General features: G+C 43.9%; 1 protein-coding gene across 1 annotated transcript in view; it reads left to right on the forward strand.

The window, feature by feature from the left end:
- VPS13C (vacuolar protein sorting 13 homolog C) overlaps positions 1-21,653 on the forward strand; it is a 2,873,871-nt gene that overhangs the window by 1,176,795 nt on the left and 1,675,423 nt on the right. The window contains exon 38 of the mRNA XM_085648297.1: positions 11,074-11,153. Within this exon, the coding sequence (XP_085504423.1) occupies positions 11,074-11,153 (80 nt within the window). The remainder of the gene's footprint in view (positions 1-11,073; positions 11,154-21,653) is intronic.

Consider the following 21,653-nt stretch of genomic DNA (forward strand, 5'->3'; position numbering starts at 1 on the left):
CACTTTCAGGGCGCCAACCGCCTCGTCAAAAAGCAAACCTCATCAGAACCACTACCTCTCTCAGTTTTACCAACAATGGTTGTCAATAACATCAGACAGATGGTGGTTGGACATTATTCATCAAGGCCACACCCTAGAATTCATTAAAAAACCACTGGTCTGACCTCCAATTCCCAGAAAACATCAACATCTATCCTTACTAAAGAAATTGATTTTGAATCTCCATATAAAAGGAGCAATAGAAGAGGTTCCTCAAGAACATCGAAGGAAAGGATTCTACTTGCATTTTTTCCTCCTAAGGAAAAAACAAAGTACCAAGTGGAGCCAGGTGATGGATCTAAGAGGTTTAAACAAGTATATCAGAAAGCAGCTCTTCAGAATGTTATTGCTGCAAGAGATTCTGTTAATGCTGAACAGAGGAGACTATATGACATCTTTAGATCTATTAGATGCATACTTTCATGTTCCAATACACGTCAAACACCGACGGTATCTCAGATTCGAGGTGGCGGGGCACCACTACCAATTAAAAGTTTTGCCCTTTGGTCTCCGTTCCGCACCAAGAGTATTCATAAAGTGCAGGGCACCAGTGGCAGCATATTTGAGACAACAAGGACACCAGGTTCATCCGTATCTGGACGACTGGCTGATAAAAGGTCCAATGTATCAGTCCACTCGGAACTCTCTGAGGACTTGCAGGAATCTGTTTGTGTCCCTGGGTCTAAAAGTAAACGTGGAAAAATCCTCTCTTATTCCATCCCAGATGCTACTGTTTTTAGGGGCACTGTTAAACACAGAAGAAGCAAAGGTGTATTCGTCAGGAGAACGCATTTAGAAATTTTTTAAACTGAGTTCTCTGATTCAAAAAAAAGAGTCAGTTTAAGTAAGGTTGTTCAAGTCCATGCTGGGAATGCTCTCATCCTGCATTCCGTTAGTCCCAAATTGCCGTCTCCACGTGAGGCCACTTCAGGAACTTCTCGACCTACAATGGGTTCAGGCTCATGGATCGTTTGAGGACCTAGTCATTATCACTCCACCAATTAAGAAGGCACTGTCAGGGTGGGGGATAATAAAAAATTTCACTGCAGGTCTAGTCTTCGAACCTCAATCTCCCAGTTACATAATGACAATGAATGCATCCCTACAGGGATGGGGGGCACATCTACAAGACCAAGAAATACAAGGTCATTGGAGCAGGCAAGAAGCGAAGATGCACATCAATTGGTTGGAACTAAAAGCAGTGTTTTTAGGTCTTCAAGTGTGCGTTTCCAGAATTCGCGATTCACCAGTCCTTATCAGAACAGACAACACGACCACTATGTTTTATCTTCAAAAGCAAGGAGGAACAAGGTTACAAATCTTATCAGCATAAGCGCAGGAAATCTGTCAGTGGCTTCTGAAGCACAATATCGCTCTACAAGTTAAGCATGTCCTAGGAATCCACAACGCGTGGGCAGATTCCCTGAGCAGATCGACAAGCCTATGCCAAGATAGGGAAATAGATCATCATCGGCTTCTACAGATATTCCACCTATGGGGAACTCCAGGGTTGGATCTTTTTTGCCACTCGGGACAACAAGAAATGCAAACAGTTTGCAAGCAAATTCCCTCAAAGAGGATCATGGGGGAATGCTCTTCAAATTCGATGGACGGGAATGTTCGCATATGCATTTCCTCCACTCCCTCGGATACTGAAGGTGTTGAGGAAAATGAAACTGGAACCGTGTCACCTGATACTCATAGCGCCATCATGGCCGAGACAGTTCTGGTTCATGGTGCTTCTACAAATGTCAGTTTCCCCTTGTGTTCAGTTTCCACTGGTGCACGATTTGATATTGATAAGCAAGGGTCAAGTGCTACATCCTAAATAAGTTTGCTAAATTTATCTGCTTGGAACCTCATGACCATGGATTCCAAGCCTTAAATATCACTCGGGTATTTTGGGATATTCTGTCTCATTTAAGAGCAAATTCCACCAATAAAACATATGCTGCGAAGTGGAAAAGGTTTTGTCAGTGGTGTGTGGATCACTCTCTACACCCTTCATCTTCAACACCAGACCAAATTCTTCCATATCTACTGTATTTAGCCAAGGCAGGCACATCTTGCGGCAATCTCAAGATATCGCAGAAGGCCGGGGCATCATTCTCTTTGGTCTAATAGAGTAATAAAGGAGTTTATGAAGGGTCTTTTCAGGGTGTTCCCTCCAATAAAACGTCCGGCGGTACCATGGCAACTTAACACAGTCCTTAATCAAATGGAAAAGCCACCTTTCAAACCCATTCATAAAGCTGATCTAAAGTTTGTGTCATGGAAGGTGGCACTTCTCCTGGCACTTCTCCTGGCACTGACATCAGCCAGAAGAGTCTGTGAGATTCAAGCTTTTTCGATATCTGAACCTTTTATGCAGTTCAAGAAAGACAAAGTTGTGCTAAGAATGAATCCTAAATTCATTCCGAAAGTTCTGAAATCATTCCATCTAAATGAACCTATCGTTCTACCTACATATTTCAAAAATCCAATCTCTATAGCAGAAAGATCTCTTCACACGTTGGATGTCAGAACAAAATCTTTTAGGAAGTCAAATCAACTGTTAATCGCTTTTGCCACTCCCAGGAAAAGTTTGGCATTATCCAGAAATAATATTTGCAGATGGATATCCTCAGCAATTGCATTCTGTCATGAGAAGGCTGGAAGGCCTTTAACTGCAAAGTTTAAAGCACATTCGACAAGGAAGATGACTACTTTCACCGCATTATTCGCAGGAGTATTGCTCCCAGACATTTTCAGAGCCGCAACGTGGTCAAATGTCCATACTTTCACCAGGCACTACTGTCTGGACACAGCTTGGAAAGGATATTCAGCGGTGGGACAGGCTGTGCTACGCCGACTGTTTCTTTAAGGTATTGGTTTTTCTAAATAACTATTTATGTTAATAAAGTAATACAGGTTATGGGTGTTTCATGATATTTATATATTTATATATAGTTTTGTTTATTTTAAACATTCTGAGACACACAATCCACTGTGTAAGCCAGAAGATATCGTAATCTACGAAAGCGTTTATTGGAACAATAAGGAAAAAGAGTTCTTACCTTTAAATGCCTTTTCGAAGAAATACTGCTTTCTAATCTGATTCAAGCATGTGAATCTATGAAAGATTCAATGCTGGAGAAAAAAACAAGTTACTTACCTGTACACTGCGGTTCTCCAGTATTGATATCTGTCCTAGATTCACATGCGACCCGCCCACCTCCCCGTTTGTAAGGTAGACCACTTTTACCTCACGATTACTTCCTTGGCTCACACTGGTGCTGGAAATATGAGGTATGGTGGCTCTGCAGGGGATTGTGATCTCAGGGCTGGCGGCTCATTGGCTGACTTCTGGACCTTATAATAATGGTGACGGGTTACCAAAGTATAATGCACTTGTATAGGTTTTTCATGCAGTTTTTTCTTTTGTACTGCAATATTTCTAATACCGTGAGACTCCCACCATGATGACGGGGAAGATTCAAGCATGTGAATCTATGAAAGATATCAATACTGGAGAACCACAGCGTACAGGTAAGTAACTTGTTTACTGGCTCACCACTGGCCGATCTCTTAACCATGTGCCATAAACTAAAAACATCAAGTCCCATGGGAGTGCACAAGTGTCAGTGGGGCGCAAGCAATCCAATGTCAGTGAATCACCTGTCTTTGGTTTGCCTAGCCAAGACAAAGTGCTATGAGCCTGTTTGATTTGCAGTATTGAAATTGCTTTGGTGATTGATTCGTTCGTTCAGTTTGTCTCTTTTTTAAATGTGTAAAACATATTGCCAGGTGACTATGTTGCACTGCTGTTTATACTCAATGTGAGAGTGAGGTGTGCTCCTCTGTCCTGAGCTGGGGTTAAGGTGTTTATCCTCAGAAGGGTAGGTATCTCACAGTACCTCACTAAATTACATAACTTCTGTCAAAATTCTGAAAGAATGTGAATGCCTTGATTCCATAAGTTATATTGATATCTAAACATAAGCAGCACAATGTCGCAGACAATGAATTGGAAGGTTCGTCTGGGCCTGCCCTTATTGCCATAACCCAACCCACTGCAAGTCTGAGTACTGTAGACACCATTATCTCCTCATTTTACTCTAGTCTCCACTCTATCTATCTATCTATCTATCTATCTATCTATCTATCTATCTATCTATCTATCTATCTATCTATCTATCTATCTATCTATCTATCTATCTATCTATCTATCTATCTATCTATCTATCTATCTATCTATCTATCTATCTATCTATCTATCTTGGGACATGGACATCATTTAAGGGTCACCAGGTGTTGCAGCTGCGATCTCTGGTTTGTTCTTTGTAATCCCTGGCCTCAGAGATGTCAAAATCAGTGCCAGGAACTCAGGAGCTGCTTGTCCTTATGCCGTTTTCTACCAGTTTTTTTGTTACACTAATAGTGAGTAACTTTAGTGTAATAAAAAAATTGAGTAAAATTAGCTGGACTGGGAACTTCCCGGCAGCTAAGGTAGGTAAAAAATGTTTTAAATGTATGTTGTGTGACAGCTTGTGGGTGAGAGTGTATTTGTGTGAGAGAGAGAGTGTGTGTGTGTGTGTGTGTGTGTGTGTGTGTGTGTGTGTGTGTGTGTGTGTGTGAGTGCGTGTGTGTGTGTGTGTGTGTGTGTGTGTGTGTGTGTGTGTGTAAATATTAATATGAGTGACAGTCAATGACAGGTAGTGTGTGACAATGTGTGAGTTTGAGTGTTAGTGAGTATGATTGAGTCAGACTGAGCGAGAATGTGTAAGAGTGACTGCAATTGAGAGATGAATGAGCGAAAGAGTGCTGGAGAGTGAGAGAGAATGAGGGAGAGAGATGAGTGAAAGTACAGAGAAAGTGAACTTTGGGTGACTGTGAATGAGTGAGAATATGTGGGTCATAGTGAGTTGAAAGTGAGTGAGAGTTAAGAAGTAAGTGTGTGCAAGATAGTGAGTGACAATAAATGACAGTACAATTTGTTGAAAAAACAGTTCATTTCTAAGCCTGTGCTTGCAGTTTTCACATGTCTCTTTCATGCCACTTTATATCTCTGTCAGCCGTGAGTGGGGGCCCCCCTCCATGTTCCTTTCAGGGAGGCCACATCAGGTTTTGCTGAACTACCCTCTTCAAAGTACTCATAAATCTTTCAACAACGCCATTTGCCTGTCGCCAGAGAGGTGTACTTTTCCGATGTTTGATGCTCAAACAATTACGGAAAACTCTCAGAGAGCAGTCTTGTATCCTTGGGGGCACATATACCCTATCTCGTCGCCCGTTGTAGCATCCCCCCAGCCCAGAAGCCTGCAACAGACCACGCCATACACGGAGCTCTGGTTTGCACATCTTTATTCTTCAGCATGCAACTGTTAACTGAACGCACTGTATCACCAACTTTATTAACACCCAGTCACACCCAACAGATTACGTAATACTTTTAAGGAGCCCACTGAGGAGCACTAGAGGCCTCATATATACAAGCATGGGGCAAAACAGTAGCCACCTTCTAGTGGATCAATAACATTCATCCTCAGATCTTTCTTCTATTCCAACTCTCTTTTCAATTGATGCTTCAATGATTTACTTTCTAAAACAACCAGACTAAGGACAGGCATCCCAATGTTGGTTCCATCAGCCAGTGCCAGTCTTACTTTTCACTGACAATAGGAGTTTAGTTGCGTACAGTGAGAATGGCTGTCATTTATTGTTGAAAACCTTTCTGAAAGGATTACCACTTTCAGGAGGTTAGTTCTATTCACATAAAAGCCAAGGTCATGGTTGCTCCAGGAAGAACACTCCATAAAATAGATTTTTAGTAGTGTAGAAGTTTAATCGCCCTGTACCACCAAATAGAAAGAGTTCTCCTAAATATACTCAACTAAAGGCTACCATATGTTGAAAACTCTCTTCTTTGTGCTTCGTTTAGTAATAGTCAAAACAGATGCAACATAAAAATCAGAGGACCCAAGCGTGGCTTAATAGAAGACAGGGCTGGGCCAGTGTAAACTATTAAAACCCTCAATCTAAGAAAAGAGTGGCTGGAATATATGGCATGACATGGATTTTATATCGGTGTTATGGTCTTTAATTGTTGATTGCTCTTAGGAGAGGTGAGGGCCATGTCTCGATTGGTTACCGAGCCCGATTTGCATGATAAAGTGGGATCATTTTAATGTAAGGTAATTGTTTGAGATATGCGATGGAATATTGCAAGTTATTATTTCTCCTTTCATAAACCGCGAATAAAGCAGTTCTATGGGGAAAAAATAGACAGTCTGACATGATGCAAATTGCTGAAACATTCATGAAGTTTTCAAAATGATTTGAAGGCCTTTAATATCTTGCTACTTACATTGCTGATCATTGGACCATGTTAAATGTAGTCCTATGCTAAAAGCTGCAAAGTGTGTCTTGTGAAATTTGTTTTTACTGGAGCCGGCTGTAATAGGATGTCATGACTCGGGGTCAAACTTTAATTTGTCTAGTAAGTCTGGATATTAACGCTGGTTCTAGGCATGTTAAGGGTGTTACAACTGGTACAGGTGTTTTATGGCACATTTGGCATGACACTGTCTGGAGAGAATGGAATTAGTCTACCTTGTGACAGTTTGAAGCCATTGTCCAGCCATAAAAAATTTGCAACTCGGACATCGTGTGATTCTACAGTCATGTGTAGCTAATTGTGATTAATTTCTGTAGGCCCAGTGACCTGGAATTATGTCAACGGCCTCAGGAGTTTTACCCACTGCCATTTGCGTAGGGTGATATCTTTTCATTGAAGCTGCCCCCAGTCCATCTCTCCAGTGTAGCCCCATGGACTGCATGTGGGCTGTTGGGGCCTGCATTTGACTAAGCTGCTGGACACTTGGAAGACGGACGATGACCCACTGCTAATAAATTAATCATTTGTGTACTGTAGGAAACCGCCTCTCTGTACAGTGTACTACAATGAAGTACACTATGTACAGAGTGTGAGAGAGCCCCAAAAGGCAGGTAGAGGTAAAACGAGCTAATACTAACTCTCTTTTTGTGGTAATGTGGGCGAGCAGTTAGGCTTATCAGAGGGTAGTGTTAAGCAATTTGTTGTACTCACAGAGGCAATAAATGAGACACACACTCGAGAATAAATCCAAGACCAATTTGTTAAAATAATGTTGATTTTATATAAGTTTTAAAACCATAAACAGTCGAAGGGTAAGTAGTTTCGAAGTTATGATTTTTTAGTTAAAAAAATACATCACTTCTATGCGCAATCATTCACTATAGGAAACAATGGGGAAAAAGCAGAAAAATGCATAGAAATTCAGTCAATGTTTTCATGAAGTTAACCATCTCATTTTAGGTTGAAATTGGGACCAGGTACAAAGTTCCAGCAGGAGAAGTTTGGAAACATCCCAGATTTTCCAGGAGCATAGGTGCTGAAAGGTAGTTGGTGCACAAAGACGAAGGGGGCCACTTAAAAAAGCACTGCACAGATAGACTTACAGCTAAGTTTGGTGGGTCTTCTCAGAAGGAGGAGGTCACAAGGGCCTAGGGGACCACGGGAGCAGTGCTGGTTGGTCAATACTGGAGCTGGTGGGACCAGGTGCAGAGTGTACAGGTTAGCCGGGTGTGGTGCATCTTGAGGTTCTTGCAGTCAGGAGAGGCAACCTGGGGAGGCGATCTTGGGACAGTTGGGCCACTCAGGAAGTGGATCTTGGGTGCCTCAACAGGTGATTGCTCCTAGTGCTTCAGAGTCTGGAGTGGACTCTTCTTCTCGATGTTTGCCGTTGGTGGTCCGGTACCCCGGGTATTGATACACCCCGGCTTCGGTAGGTCCTGGTGCCTCCAAACTTGGCAAAGAGGAAGATCTGGCCCTCCGGAGCAGTTGTACCTTTACTTTTTTCGGTGCTGGATCAAGGTTGTCGGGGAGTAGCAAGTCAACGAATCGGACTTCACAAGATTGGTGCCTGTGTTGTGCAGGGGAGTGATATCTTCACTCCAGAAGAGTGTCACAGCAATGAAGGCTTGAGGTGCTCCTGGATTTTTGGAATTCTTTTAGGTTTCAGGACGACACAGCAGCAGTGTTTGTCGAGTCCTGAAAGCAGCAGGCGGGGTTTGGCGCTGTTTTCTTCTGCAGTAAGGCTCCGGTCCTCGAGGAGTGGGTCTTCTTTGTCCTGGTCTGATGTTCAGGTCTCGGGGTGCCACCTAATTACGGAATTTGGGGGCATTACAAGGGGAGACCGGTAGTAACGAATGGGCTACTTACCTTTAGGGTGCCTACACCCTCTAGTGACCCCTTCCTGTTCGAAGAGGAATTACCCTAGCCCTGATATGTTTACTGACTGTCCCAAGATGATGGAATTTTAGGACAGGAGTTCACCTCACCTGCCCTGCCCTAGGGGTGTTGTAGGCTGAGTGGGGACTTTCCTCCTAATCCAACTAATTTTCCCACCTTTCCTCCCACCAAAAGTGGAGCAGGAAAGGGGGCCTGGGCTCCCCCACTCACTGGTGGTTTCTGGATTGGATTTCAAAGGCAGCATTGCATTTGAAATCCAATCCCGCCCAGGAAGTCCCTCCTGTCTTGAAGGAGGTGTGAAGCACCTCTGCCCGACCCAGCTTTATCTCTGTCCTCTAAGAACACTGGGTCTCACCCCATGAAGTCAGAAACATGTCTGCTTGTTGCAGGTTCGGGGAAACAAGTCAGGAACCACACCAGTGCTTGGTGGGTATTCAGGGGTCCTTATAAAAGGGTCTCCTGTGTGTATTTATTGATAAATCCAACACTGGCATCAGTGAGGATTTAAAAAGACAAGATGTTTGGTACCAAACAACTTAGAAATCAGTGAAGCCATCATGGAGCTAGGAGACTTATGTTTACAAGTATCCAGCCCATGTACGCCCTGTGGCTTACATGTGCACTGACAGCATCTCAGAATGGACTAGACTGCTCATGCTGATATGCCCACACACAGGATATAGTGCACCCTGCCTTAGGGCTTAAGGCCTGCAGTAGAGGTGACTTACCTATATCCCATGCAGTGTGTGGGAGGCATGACATACAGGGCTGTGTGTCATGTCGACTCTTAGGATTTCTCCGCATCAAGACATGCAGCCTTCAATGGCAGAGTGCATAGCCTTGGTGAGGAGTCACCAAGGTGCCACAACTAGTGCTGCAGTCCCAGTGGACCCTCTTCAGTACCCATGCCCTAGGTAACAGGGGCACCACTTACAGGCTTACAGGAGTAACTGAAGTTGTGCCAATTGTGATACAGTTTTTGGGAAAGAGAACTGGCACTGGGAAACGGGTTAGCAGGGACCCAGTTCACTTACAGTCTGAAATTACGTCAGGCAAAAAGTGGGGGCTAACCATGTCAAAAGAGGCACTTAACTACATGTACTTTGGCAAAAAAAACAATCATAAAGCATGACAAAAATTTTCACAAGTTAATTAATTAGAAAAAATCATATTAATTATCTAAAAATCTCATAATTTGATAACCATACTTAAAAAGCAACCCACAGTAAAGGTAAGATAAAACTCATTTACTAAGTGCACGTACACCAAAACATTTCTTGGCGCTAAAGTAACAGGCTAATTGGAAGGATTATTTTAAACTCCAGTCAAAACCCAAAGGCTTGCTTGAACAGTCAAGTCTTTAAGTGTTTCCTGAAGGACAAGATATCCATCACTTGGTGGATTGTCCATGGCAGAGATATCCAAGAAGCAGGCGCTAGCACTGCAAAATTCCTGTCTCCCAATCTGCTTTTCTGAAATTTGGAAGTGGTCAGTAAATTAGAGTGAGGAGATCTTAAATTAAGAGAAGGGGCATATCTTGTTTGCCCCAAATTTCGGAGATAAGTTGTTCACACTTTTCAAAACTATACAACAAAGTTTAAAATCAATCCGTCGTTCATGGAGCCAGTGTAGCTTTTTCAGCAATGGTGTGAAATGGGTATGCCAGGGAACACCAAAAATTAGTCTGGCTGTCTCATTCTGTAGCACTTTATGTTTATGCAAAAGGTTATCAGGCAGGCCAGCTAAAATCACATTGGCATAGTCTTATCTGGACAAAATATAAGCCATAACCATTACTTTACGTGCTTCCATAGAAACTAAGGGGTGCTATTTTCCTTACAGGAAACCAAATCAAAGGAGACAGTAGCAACTGTAGGGATAAAAAGGCCACTCTACAATTAACATGTTGCTCATGGGTAATACTGGAATTACAAATTTTGGGTCTAAGTAAGAGTTTGACAGATGAGTTACTCCATCACATAGTTCACGGATGTCCCATCCGCCTAATTAGAAGTGCATTAAATCTATAATCTGACTATAGCACTTGTAATAAGGCGGATGGGATATCCGTCATATTTGTGCCAGATGTACCCATCCGCTAAACTCTAAATCAGACCTTTAGTATGTGCCAAGCAATTAAATCCACAGAAAACAATTACAGTTTTCAGAGAAACAAATATACCAGTAGTTGGTTCCTCAAGTTCAGTATTCTCTATCAACATACATCTAGACTATAAAATCTCTTTTAGCCCAGTTCCTGTCCTGCTTGGTCAAAGTCAACGAGGCATTATAAACCTCCAAGAGGCCAAATTCCATAGCTGGAGATTTACCATACTTGAGCCAAGTAGATTAGTGACTTAAATCCCTCTCCATACAATTCTTTATGATCTCCTGATTCAGTCTAACTCTTAGATTTGTCCATATTGAAATCCATAAAAGAATGTGAGCTACTTTAACCTTTCTCTGCAAACAGTCTAGGACCAATTCATAATGGCAATTGACATGTGGTGTACCATGGGGAACGCCTATAAAGCACCTGCAAAAATCGACTTAGTCTCTTCCAAATGCAAATGAGCAACATCAGTGGTGCCCCAATCACCAGTATTGGAGAAGCCTATGAAAAAATAATTTTGGATGTCCCTGTTTGAGGTTCAATTTAAACATTCTTTCCCTTGGCTCCCTTTTGATGACATACAGATTACAATGGTCATCTTGCTATTATATGCCATTTTGTAATCACTATGTGCTTTTTTTTCCTGTAGATTTAAAAGGCAAACCTTTGCACATAATCAACTCTTCAGATGAGACCGGAGAACATCTTTTGAAAATGGAATACATCAAGGTTCGGTATTATTGAGTTATTTCAGTGTTCAAAGAAGTTTATTTAATATTGTTCTATACTGTATAATATATTTAATTATCCAGGAAACAAACAATATCCTTTTCGCTCAACTATTTCAAACATTGCTATATTCTCAGTCTGCTAAATTTCATTCTGAATCTTGTGGTACCAGATTATATTGAGTAAACCTGTAACCTCTTATTTGCCTGTCGTGCTAATGGTCTTATTTTACCCTTAACTTTTAAATCAAATTTGTTATTTATGGTTTGAAGGTAAGTGTAGAGGGGTTGAAAAGCCTTTGGTGTATCTCCCAGTCCATTTAAAGATCTGTCACTATGTGCTTATGATAGCTAGTACAAGAGCCCCCTATTCATAGTGCACAGGTGCATATCATTTAAAACCACAACCATTAATAGAAGATGCATTAAATATAAATATTTTGCATGATTTAAACTTCCTAAAGGATTCACTGAGATGTACAAATTGAAGTTAGTATGTATTTAATTGTAAACAATTTTCTTCTGATGGATAATTCCACCTGCAGATTTCTCACCTTTGCATATTCCCAGGTGCAGACACAGGGGTCCTATTATGTAAAGGGCGGCACTTTCATTGTTGTGTGTGCCTGGCACACCTTAAAACAAATGCATTGGGCGCAAACCAGGAAACTGTGCCCTAATACATGGAATGCACTGCCCCCAGGGCAATCGCCAACTCGCTCTGCCCCCAGGACAGTCCATTCAGGTGAAAAACTGAGCGACTGCTTTGAAGAAGCTCTGTGTTTTCACGGTGCAGGCGGCAGCCTGCCTGCACTTTTAAAGGGTATCAGAGATCCCCTTGCAAGCGGGTGCAGTGAGTGACTGCACCCGCCTGCAAGGGGGATGTCTGTGGGGTACACACGGCGGCTATCAGGGGGGCGCACTGACAGTGTGCCACCTTTTAGATGGCGTACTGTCAGTGCATCCCCTGATAGCTTCTTTGCCACATGGACACAGAGGAAAAGGGAGTACCTCATTTGCAAGGGACCGAGCCCCCATGCAAATGAGGGGGATGCCCTCTTAAGGAAGTGCTGATGCTGTATGTGCGCCAGCACTTTCAGTATTACAGAAGGGGCCACACAAGCGTCTGCTGCCCCTTCTGCAATACAAGGGGCACTTTCGTAATACAGCCCTAGAACTTTAAAGTCTATTGCTATAGCTCTCTGGCACTGGAAGTTCACATCCACTCCGCTGCAATGTCACACGTGGAGTGATGATATCCACTTGACTTAACATTGGCGTCTCAACAGCACTTCTACTTTTTTCCTCTGTCGACATAATCCAGAGCTTCACCCACTTGTGAGAGATTTATCACAATTCAAATGTACTTTTGTCGGTGGTGCAAATAGGATTATATTCCTCCTAAAATATCGGGTTTAACCCCTGTAGGTGTTGTGATTGTCATCTGCACACCAATAACCCACATGACAACTGCCTGTGGTGTCTGAGCTCGAGACATGACACGTCATTATGCAATCTCTGATGAAAGATGCACCATAAGGCCATGAAGCAATGTAAAGTTATTCTCTTTATGGCTTGTTCCAAAGAAGACTATTGGAATCACCATCGTATAAGGTCGAGATTGCTACAAAGCTCAATATCCTACTTGAGCTCTTCACACCCTAACAAGTCTTCCAAGTAGGAGAAGCACCAGCATAAGAAGCAGCATACTACTTCTCCACATTGTAGGCCCAAAAGTACATGTAATTCTCTTCAGCTCCAACCAATTCAGAGCTGATGGTGGAGATATAGGTGATGTTCACAGTGGCCATGAATTAAACTCCATCAACACCACCTCCATCTTTACCTCCTCTATTTCAATTGGTGTTTGTTCCCTTGGCGAGGAGTGGATCAGACTAGATTCATGCAAGACACGATGGATTTCTTCAAGAGGGCAATTGTCCCCTCTGGTGCTCTGGCTTTCCCCATGGGACAAGTCAGTGGGCTTTTTGATCTAGTACCAACCCTACCTTTGGCACCATACAGATTTTTCCCAGGGTCGCCTCAGTTTGGGGTTCCTCTTGGTTCATCACTAATGCCATCCCTTTATCGATTGTGCCAAGCCCCACACCGACATTGACTTCAGTGCAATAAAAAGCATCAATCCGCTCTCTACCTCTAGGGCATTTGGATCCAGCACCCCACACAACACCGTTGTCGATACCACCTCCAGTGCCTCAACTCAATTCAGACACCTTTTTACATGTATAGAGAGACAGATCGAGAAGAGAAACCTTATGCTTACTGGAGCAAAAGTAGCCTAGGAGAATCCTTTCCAAGCAGACATAGATTTGGATGATCAGCAAGGAGATGATACTGATGATCTTCGTCTGATACATTAGCTTTTCGAGAACTAGCAGAGAGGGGACATCCCCAGACATAGATGTGAATCCATCTTCATGTTCTGCTCCACCAGAGATTGTCATTCCATATTGTACTGAGATAATTATTAGAGGTGCTTGAACATGATTCTACCAACAGTCCTCCCTCACCAGTGAACTCTTGAATCCATTTAGTGAAGCATTGCTGGAAGCCTTTAAGGGATCATGGTCAAAACCTTTAGCAGCTCAAGCAGTTCATAGTACTATCGCTCTCGGGTATAGACCAGCACCTGGTGATCCGATTTTCCTGTCTAATCCCCCATACCAAGAAAGTTTGGTGGTCCAGAGTTCCTCCACTTCGAAACTTAACCCAGATACATTCCCAACTCTTCTGCCAAATAGAGCCAAGAAAACTAGAGACTATGTATAAAAGGTAAGTCAGCCGAAAGCTTTGCCTTCAGACCTAATAAAATGGTTTGTTTTTTTAGTTGTTACACTCATGGACTCTGGGATATGGCAGCCTTGGTTGCAACCAACTTACCAGACTACTTAAGAGACCATTTTTTGGAATTGGTTAAAAAAATGACAAAATGCTTCCAAGTATATCATAAAAGCTGTATTAGACACTGCTGACTCTGGAGCTAGGGTTATGGGTTCATCTGTAACCCTCCAAAAGCCCATCTATGGGCTTTTCCACAGATGTTCAAAACACTAATGGATATGCCTTTTGATGGCGAACAAATCCTTGGTTGAAAAAAAGCAGATGTTCTCTTTGAGTGATTTAAAGAAAGAATATCCATGCCTAAGGTTTGCAATCTTCTAAATCTTTTCACCCTTTCAGAAAACCTTGTTCCTTTACAACTTGATGCTCTTTTAGCTTCCTCCCTATTTGCTACCTTGTCCAGAGATTCTGTACCTTTGAAGAATAAGCATTGCTTACCAAAGGTGGTTTCATAATTAAATGCTTATAAGGTCTTTTTTCTGGCTTCCTTTGCACCTTCTCCTCATCCCTCTAACAAGGAAGAAGAGGCTTCACAGATTACAGTCAAGAGAGGCCATCAACCACTACATACAAATAACTCTATACTTTCCGACTAAATGATAGTTTATTGATAGGCTATAAGGGAAGTTAGTGAAAGCTGTTTGTGAACAATCTAATTCCAGGTCGATTTCCCTGACAGTTTGGCACTATTATGACAAAGCTAGTAAGACCCATTCTGGGACATGTAGAGGCCACTCCAGCAGATGAGTAATGATTGCATCACTCTTTTTGATAAGTGCATTGTTACACTCAGTGTTTGAAGCTGGGGACTTACTCTTCTGCGCATTCTTTGACAAAATGTTACCGTTCACATTTGAGTAAAGATAGCAAATTCAATACACTAGGGTAGTACTTTCTTTATTTTTTGCAGCACTATCCTCAACTTCCACCCATGATGTTACTTGGAGAGTGGTTCATTAAGAAATGTGAATGATGACGAAAACATATTCCTTTCCTTTGGTAACATCTGTTCTGATGTGTCCCAGCTCCCATAAATTACTTAGTCTCGCCCATCTCCCTTCTTGAGGTTGAGTCGCATATTGTTGTATTTATTATTTTGTTGTTTTTATGTAAGATTTTTAACTATGGCACTCTCCTGTGAATTTCTATCCCGATAGGCATGTAGAATTTAGGACTTAAGTGGCGTCAGAGACTAGATCTACACTAACTGACATCATTTCTCATGCCTGCGCAGAAACTTGCTCGATGTTGATAGGTGCCTCCTACAGCCAGTCAGCTATAGCAGGAAAAAAATTCTGATTCAGCTTAGTACCTACAGAGTGTGCAAGTAAGAAATCTGCCAGGGCTGAAACATCCATTAGGAAGATATTTTCAAACGTAACATCATGCAAGTATGTTCACCTGAGAAGGAACTCCCACACTTGTGCCTTGAAAAGTCGAGGAGGGAGGTCATGGTTTAGCGCTGGACAACGATAGGTGCATCTCGTTAGTGCCCACGAAGAGATGCCAGGCCCCCGGTCCACACCAGTACCTAAAATGGTCATGAAGACCCTGCCCTGAAAATATCAGCTACTGCATTTCACTATTACTGGAATCCACTGTCTTACCTTCTGGCCAGACAGGTGTACAATCGGGCCTGTAGTGATACAGCCTGGTGCCACTCTCTCAGAACTTCCTCGATAACCTCAGCAGCATTAAGCACGGGTATGGTGTGATTCTCCCTGGACCCGGATGTAAGAAACAGTGTGCACCCTTGGCTTTCCCTCTCACTGTACATCTCCTGGCTACATTGCACCAGATTTCCTGCTTACTTGTACACCATTAAGAGAATGGACCTCCCTCTGTCGACTTCATAGCGGGCACAGTCGTTCCACCTCTGCCTCCTTCTCTTGCCCCCCATACCAACAACTTCAGCGTAGTACCCAAACAGCGGGGAGAGATTCAACAGAGCACCCCTGGGGTCTCCAGTGCTAACTGAAGCCTGGTAACTAGTTAATTGGCATAGAAAAAGCACTAGTTTTGGTGAAAACGATGGCCATCTTGGAAAGGGTTGATGATTTGTTGGGCGCACTGAAGCCATTTCATTGTACGCCCTCTTATCTGGCTTGCTGGCAACATTTCACTTGTTTGATTACAGCGGAATCCACTCCCTGTGTGCAACTGGTTCATATGGCAGCTTACTTGTGCTCTTTTGACTTAGTGCCACCCTGCATTGTTCCCTCGTGGTGTGCTGACATATTGGTTTAAGAAGTCAATACTACTTAGCCATAAACGGATAAGAGTCGTTAGACAAAAATAACATATTCAGCTTGGTGTATTGGGCTGACATTGGGGGTCCTAGATACTCGGCTTGCCTGACCTTGCAAGGCCAATGGTCTGTAGAGACATTACATATCTAGCCTCCATGCTGTCGACTTCACAATCAGCTTATTACCCTTCTCCCCACTCGTGATTTTGCTAATGTCAAAGGTCAAACTCATGCGTCAACTTCTCTTCTCGCATGCAGTGGCCAATTGTTCTAGGACAAAGCCACTTGTATACACACCAGAAATCTAGGAAACAGCAAGTCCACTCTTTTGAAAGAACTGACAGACATCATGTTCCCCATAAGTACTGGTAACATGGCAGTGGTGGATAACACAGCAGCAGCCCAATCCCGGGGGAGGGGGGCTGTAGGAAGCTGCCTCTGTATATACCATGCCAAAGTAAGGTATAGTATGCACAGAGTTCAGTGGATCCCCAGAGATTTTACAGAGGCTAAAGTAGATAATACCTTACTCTCCTTTGTGATAGTGTGGTTGAGCAGTCAGGCTTATCAGAGGGCTGTGTTAAGCATTTGTTGTACAAACTCAGGCAAGAAATGATTACACACACTAAAAGACTGAATCCAAGATCGATTGTTTTGTATAAAAATATTACTTTGTTACTTTTATTTCTAGAACCAAGAGAGACTCCGATACAGTAGGACTGTGTTTACAAAAGCAATAAGAATACTTTACAGTGATGCTGGAAATACTTTGTGTCAATCAACAGTGGCAGTAACTTAGCAATGTAAAAGATAGACAGTGCTAATATCAAGAAATGCTATGCAATCCTATGGAAGGAAAATTGTTATGTACTTTACAGGTAAGTACTCGACTTCTAGTCTTTAGGGTTATAGACCAACACTGGGCAAGGGTCATATCAAGGGAGGTACTGCACCATCAACAGCACTGGGGCGGCCGGCTGCAGAGGTCACTGGACCCAGTCTTTGTCAATAGATGCTGGGGGCACCCACAAGAGGTGCTGGTTGCAGCTGGGTACCTGCGGTTTCACGGCACAGGCCCCGGGAATTTAGGCAAGCATGGGGGCCACAAGGCAGCACCAAGCATACACCACCAGTGGACAAGGGCGGCCGGGTGCAAGGTGCAAATCAGCGTTGGGCGCCCAATGCAAGTAAAATGGGAATCTCGGTCGCACAAAGAGAATGCAGGGTCAGACCAGGAGGCTGGATGAAGATGACCAAAAACTGGGCAGGTAAGTAGAGGTGTCGGCAGATGCCTGGGCACCGTCACTGGGCTCCCCAAAGTCAGTGGGCTGAGGATGCAGGGGTGCCTTTGTACATTGGAACTTCTTTACCAGACCTGGTCATGGCCAGGGGGACCCTTTGAGATGAGGCTGCAGGCATCTTCACAGAGAGGTCAACCACCGATTGTTTCAAGGTCTGGAATGCTGGGTAGATGTCACTGGACTGGTGAGCCACTCAGACTCGGCCATGGCATTGGGTGCAGAGTGGGCAGTAGTTGCAGCTCCATCAGGATCCGCAGTCTTTGAAGTTGGTTGCTTGTGGACAGGGCCGCTGTCCTCAGGAGATCTGTTCTTTGTTGAAGTGCAGGCAGTCTTCTTCGGGTTTCTGGAAGTGACTGGCTGCAGGTCAGGCCTCGTCTTCTTGCAGAGTCTTTAAATCTGAAGACTGACCGTTAGGGCTGGGGCCAAGTCAGTAGTCATCTTCAGACTTTACTGCACGGTCTCGTCTTCTTCCTCCTTCTTAGATCACAGGAATCTGAGGATCAAGGTTTAGAGCTGCCTCTAAATACTGAATTTAGGGGTGTTACATGTACTGGCAGGTAGCAGCCAATGGACTACTTACCTTTAGGGTAACTACACCCTTTGTATATCCCCTCCCTTTGGAGAGGTGGCATCCCCTAACCCTATTGGCTAAAATCCTTCCATCCAATATGGAAGATTTTCAATGGAGGGAACCACTTCAGCTCAGGACACCTTAGGGGTGGTCCTGACTGAGAGGGGACACGCCTTTCCTGACTACTAATTTTCCCGCTGAACGTGTTGCCAATACTAGGGCTTGGTCAGGGGGGCAGGCATCTACACTAGCTGGTGAGGCCCTGGCTGGCATAACAGATGGAAAAAAGCCTTTGAGGGTCACCGCCCTTGAATGCTGTTCCTGCTGGGGGGTAGGTGTGAAGCACCCACCCAGAACAGGCTTTGTTTCTGACCCACGAGAGCACAGGGCTCCCACCTCGGGGCTCAGAAAGATGTCTGGAAGTGGCAAGCTGGTGCTGACCAGTCAGCAGGAGTCAGTCTGAGTTGGTCGTTTTTCAGGGGGCATCTCTAAAATGCCCTCTGAGTGCATTTTGTAATAGATCCAACACTGGCATCAGTGTGGGTTTATTATGCTGAGACGTTTGATACCAAACTTCCTAGCATTCAGTAAAGCCATCATGGAGCTGTGGAGTTCGTAATGACAATCTCCCAGCCCTTGTACTCAGTATGGTTCCACTGCGCTTACAATAACTGAGAATGGACTCAGACACTTTAGGAGCATATTGCTCATGCAGCTATGCCCTCACGTGCGGTATAGAGCAACCTGCCTTAGGTGTGTAAGGCCTGCTAGAGGGGTTACTTACCTATGCCACATGCAGTGTTTTTTATGCATGGCACATAGGGATGTGTACCATGTCGTCTCTTAAGTTTCAGCTGCACCAAAATACAGTTTGCAATTAGTGTGCGTGTGTTAAGTGAGGGGTCTCTGAGGGTGACATAATGTCTTTGGCAGCCCTTAAAGTACCTCTCTGGTCACCAGGCCCTTGGTACCACTGGTACCTTTTACACAGGACTCATATGTGTGACAGAGGGGTGCGCCAATTTTGAAAACAAAGGTGCAATTTTATGAAGGAATACAGGTACAGGGGCCTGGTTAGAAGTGACCCAGTACCTGTGTCAGTCAAAGTTCCATCAGATACCAAGCAAAAAGTTTGGGGGAGGTACTGCAACAGAATCCCATTTTCCTACAGGGGACATCACTAACTTTCAGAAACAGACAGCATTGGTGGAAAGCAGGCTTGAAGAGGTGGAAAGGTATTTTGATACACAGCCAGAATGGAGCCGTAATCTCTAGAGGAGGCATACGAAAATCACAGACATGGAGGATTGCAGCCGGGGAGACAGTGTGCGCATCTCAGGATTCCAGAGCAGGTAGAGAACAATACGCATTTGTTCTTGCACACCCAGACCCCCATGTTGCAGAAAATCACTTTTGAGCCCCCACTGGAATTACAGGGGATGCATTGAGAATGGTCTCACAATTTCAAGACCAGAGGTCCACCTACCAACCCACCCCACCCCGGCTTCAGTGCGAGACCGCAACAGTGAATGCTAACCACGACCAGGTGCAAATCAAGATCTTCTTTTAAACTTCTTATAAACTTTGAACCAGATTGAACATTGAGTAGTTTGTCCTTTTCTTTTCCTCTCACCCTTCATATCCTTCTTTACCAACTACCCAACCCTCAGGTGGCATGAATTATACAGATCTGAAATGAGTGTTAGGATGGGGCAGTGCCTGCAGAGTAGCAGCAGGGAAGAGTGGTTTGCAGAGGGCTGCCTGGGCACTGTTTAAAGTACGCATTTCTCTTTGGCCAGCTGTCTTGCGATGGCCAGCCAGACATGGGCACTTTAAACCTCTCAACCCAGCTTAACCCAGCTGTCTTAGGTCACCTGGGTTGAGAGCAACTTCAGGCCTACATTGCCCTCCGGAGCACCGAGAACGGTCACTCCCTCCAATCAGTGCACTGCTCTCATGCCCATTAACCGCATGTGTGCTGCACCAGTATAGATCAAGGGAGTTTGCTGCCAGCCCACACTGCAGTCTCATGAAGAAAAGGTCTGAGCGAGGAGGGCGTTGTAGTCTGGATTCATGTACATTTTTCATTTGCACTTGCACCCACCCCTTTGCCCACCCTCCCCCCGCCACCACTGTGCTAATCCCCCTCCATTTGGAACACAGATAGGACCGCAGTCTAATGTGAAAACACCCTGACATCCATTTAGGCATGTTACTAGTCATGCTTGACGATCCCTCTCTACCACGTCCTACATACGAGTTAGCAGCTGTTACATACTCCACACTATGCCAGGGACCATCTAATACTGCTCTTTACAGGAGTTACCAATGTCAGGCTCTTCAATCCAGATGTTTTACGACTATTGGGAATAACGCTGGTCACCTGTCTCCTCTCAGCAGCCATTTCATCACCAAGGTCGCAGTCACAGTGAGTTTATAGACTGTACATAGTTGTAGCCTTCCTCCTGGGACCCCCATACCCATCCTCATAGGGCATGACTAGGTTTCACTTTGACCATTTTTTCTAGGACCCTAGCAGACATGTTCTGGTTAAAGATACATGTTTACATTTGAACATACCCACATATACCTCGTACACTTTTAACTCTAACTACCCTCCTGTATAAAAAGATACCTATCTTCATCAGACACTACACTGTAGGTAACACCGTCATGCCGAGGCCCAACATTCCCAAACTGCCTGTGATAACTCTTCACGTCAACAGCTTATCCCACTACCTTAATCATACGAAAAGCCTTACTTTTGTTGGTCTCCATCGGCCAAACACTGCTCTGTTTCAGGAGACACATTGACGCCTACAGAAGGATGGACCTTATTTAGAGACAGAGTAGGCAAATCACTCCACGCTAGTTACACCCACTCCAGGCATCCTGCTATGACACCACAACACCACACCGGAAGAGAGGCACAGTGATAGTATTACACAAGGCCCTCCCTGCTAGGGTGTTGCAGACCTGGATGGACAATGAAGGGTGATATATGTTCGCTAAACTCGGCACACACAAAAACATGTATATGTAGCACCTGTATATTCTCCAGAGTGTGTAGATTAAAAGTCTCCTTCGAAGGGGCCAAAGTTTTACTGAGTGGTGACTGGAATATCACCATCGAGCTTGTCCTGAGAGGTCTGGGAAACCGGACATCAGACATGATAGGGACCAGAATATTATGAAGGACTTTATCTCTGACAGTGCCATGATAGAACCCTGGCGACTTTTACACCCACATGACAAGGACTAAACCTTAACTTCGGTTTCCATTGTGTCCATACTAGGATTGACTATTGTATACCAACCCCCAATGTAGCTCAACCCTTGGTTTCGGCTGCCATAATCCCAAACGGGACCTCTGACCATGACCTCATTGAATTGCAATTAAATCTAGGGATGCACCCCAGATGGGTGGCGGGGACTAATAATTATAAAAATAGACATTATTTCAGGATTCCAATATTTTTCTGTATCATTGTATGCTTCGGGTGGATAATCTGATGACAG

This window comes from Triturus cristatus, chromosome 3_2 (assembly GCF_964204655.1).
Source record: "Triturus cristatus chromosome 3_2, aTriCri1.1, whole genome shotgun sequence".
Lineage (NCBI taxonomy): Eukaryota > Metazoa > Chordata > Amphibia > Caudata > Salamandridae > Triturus > Triturus cristatus.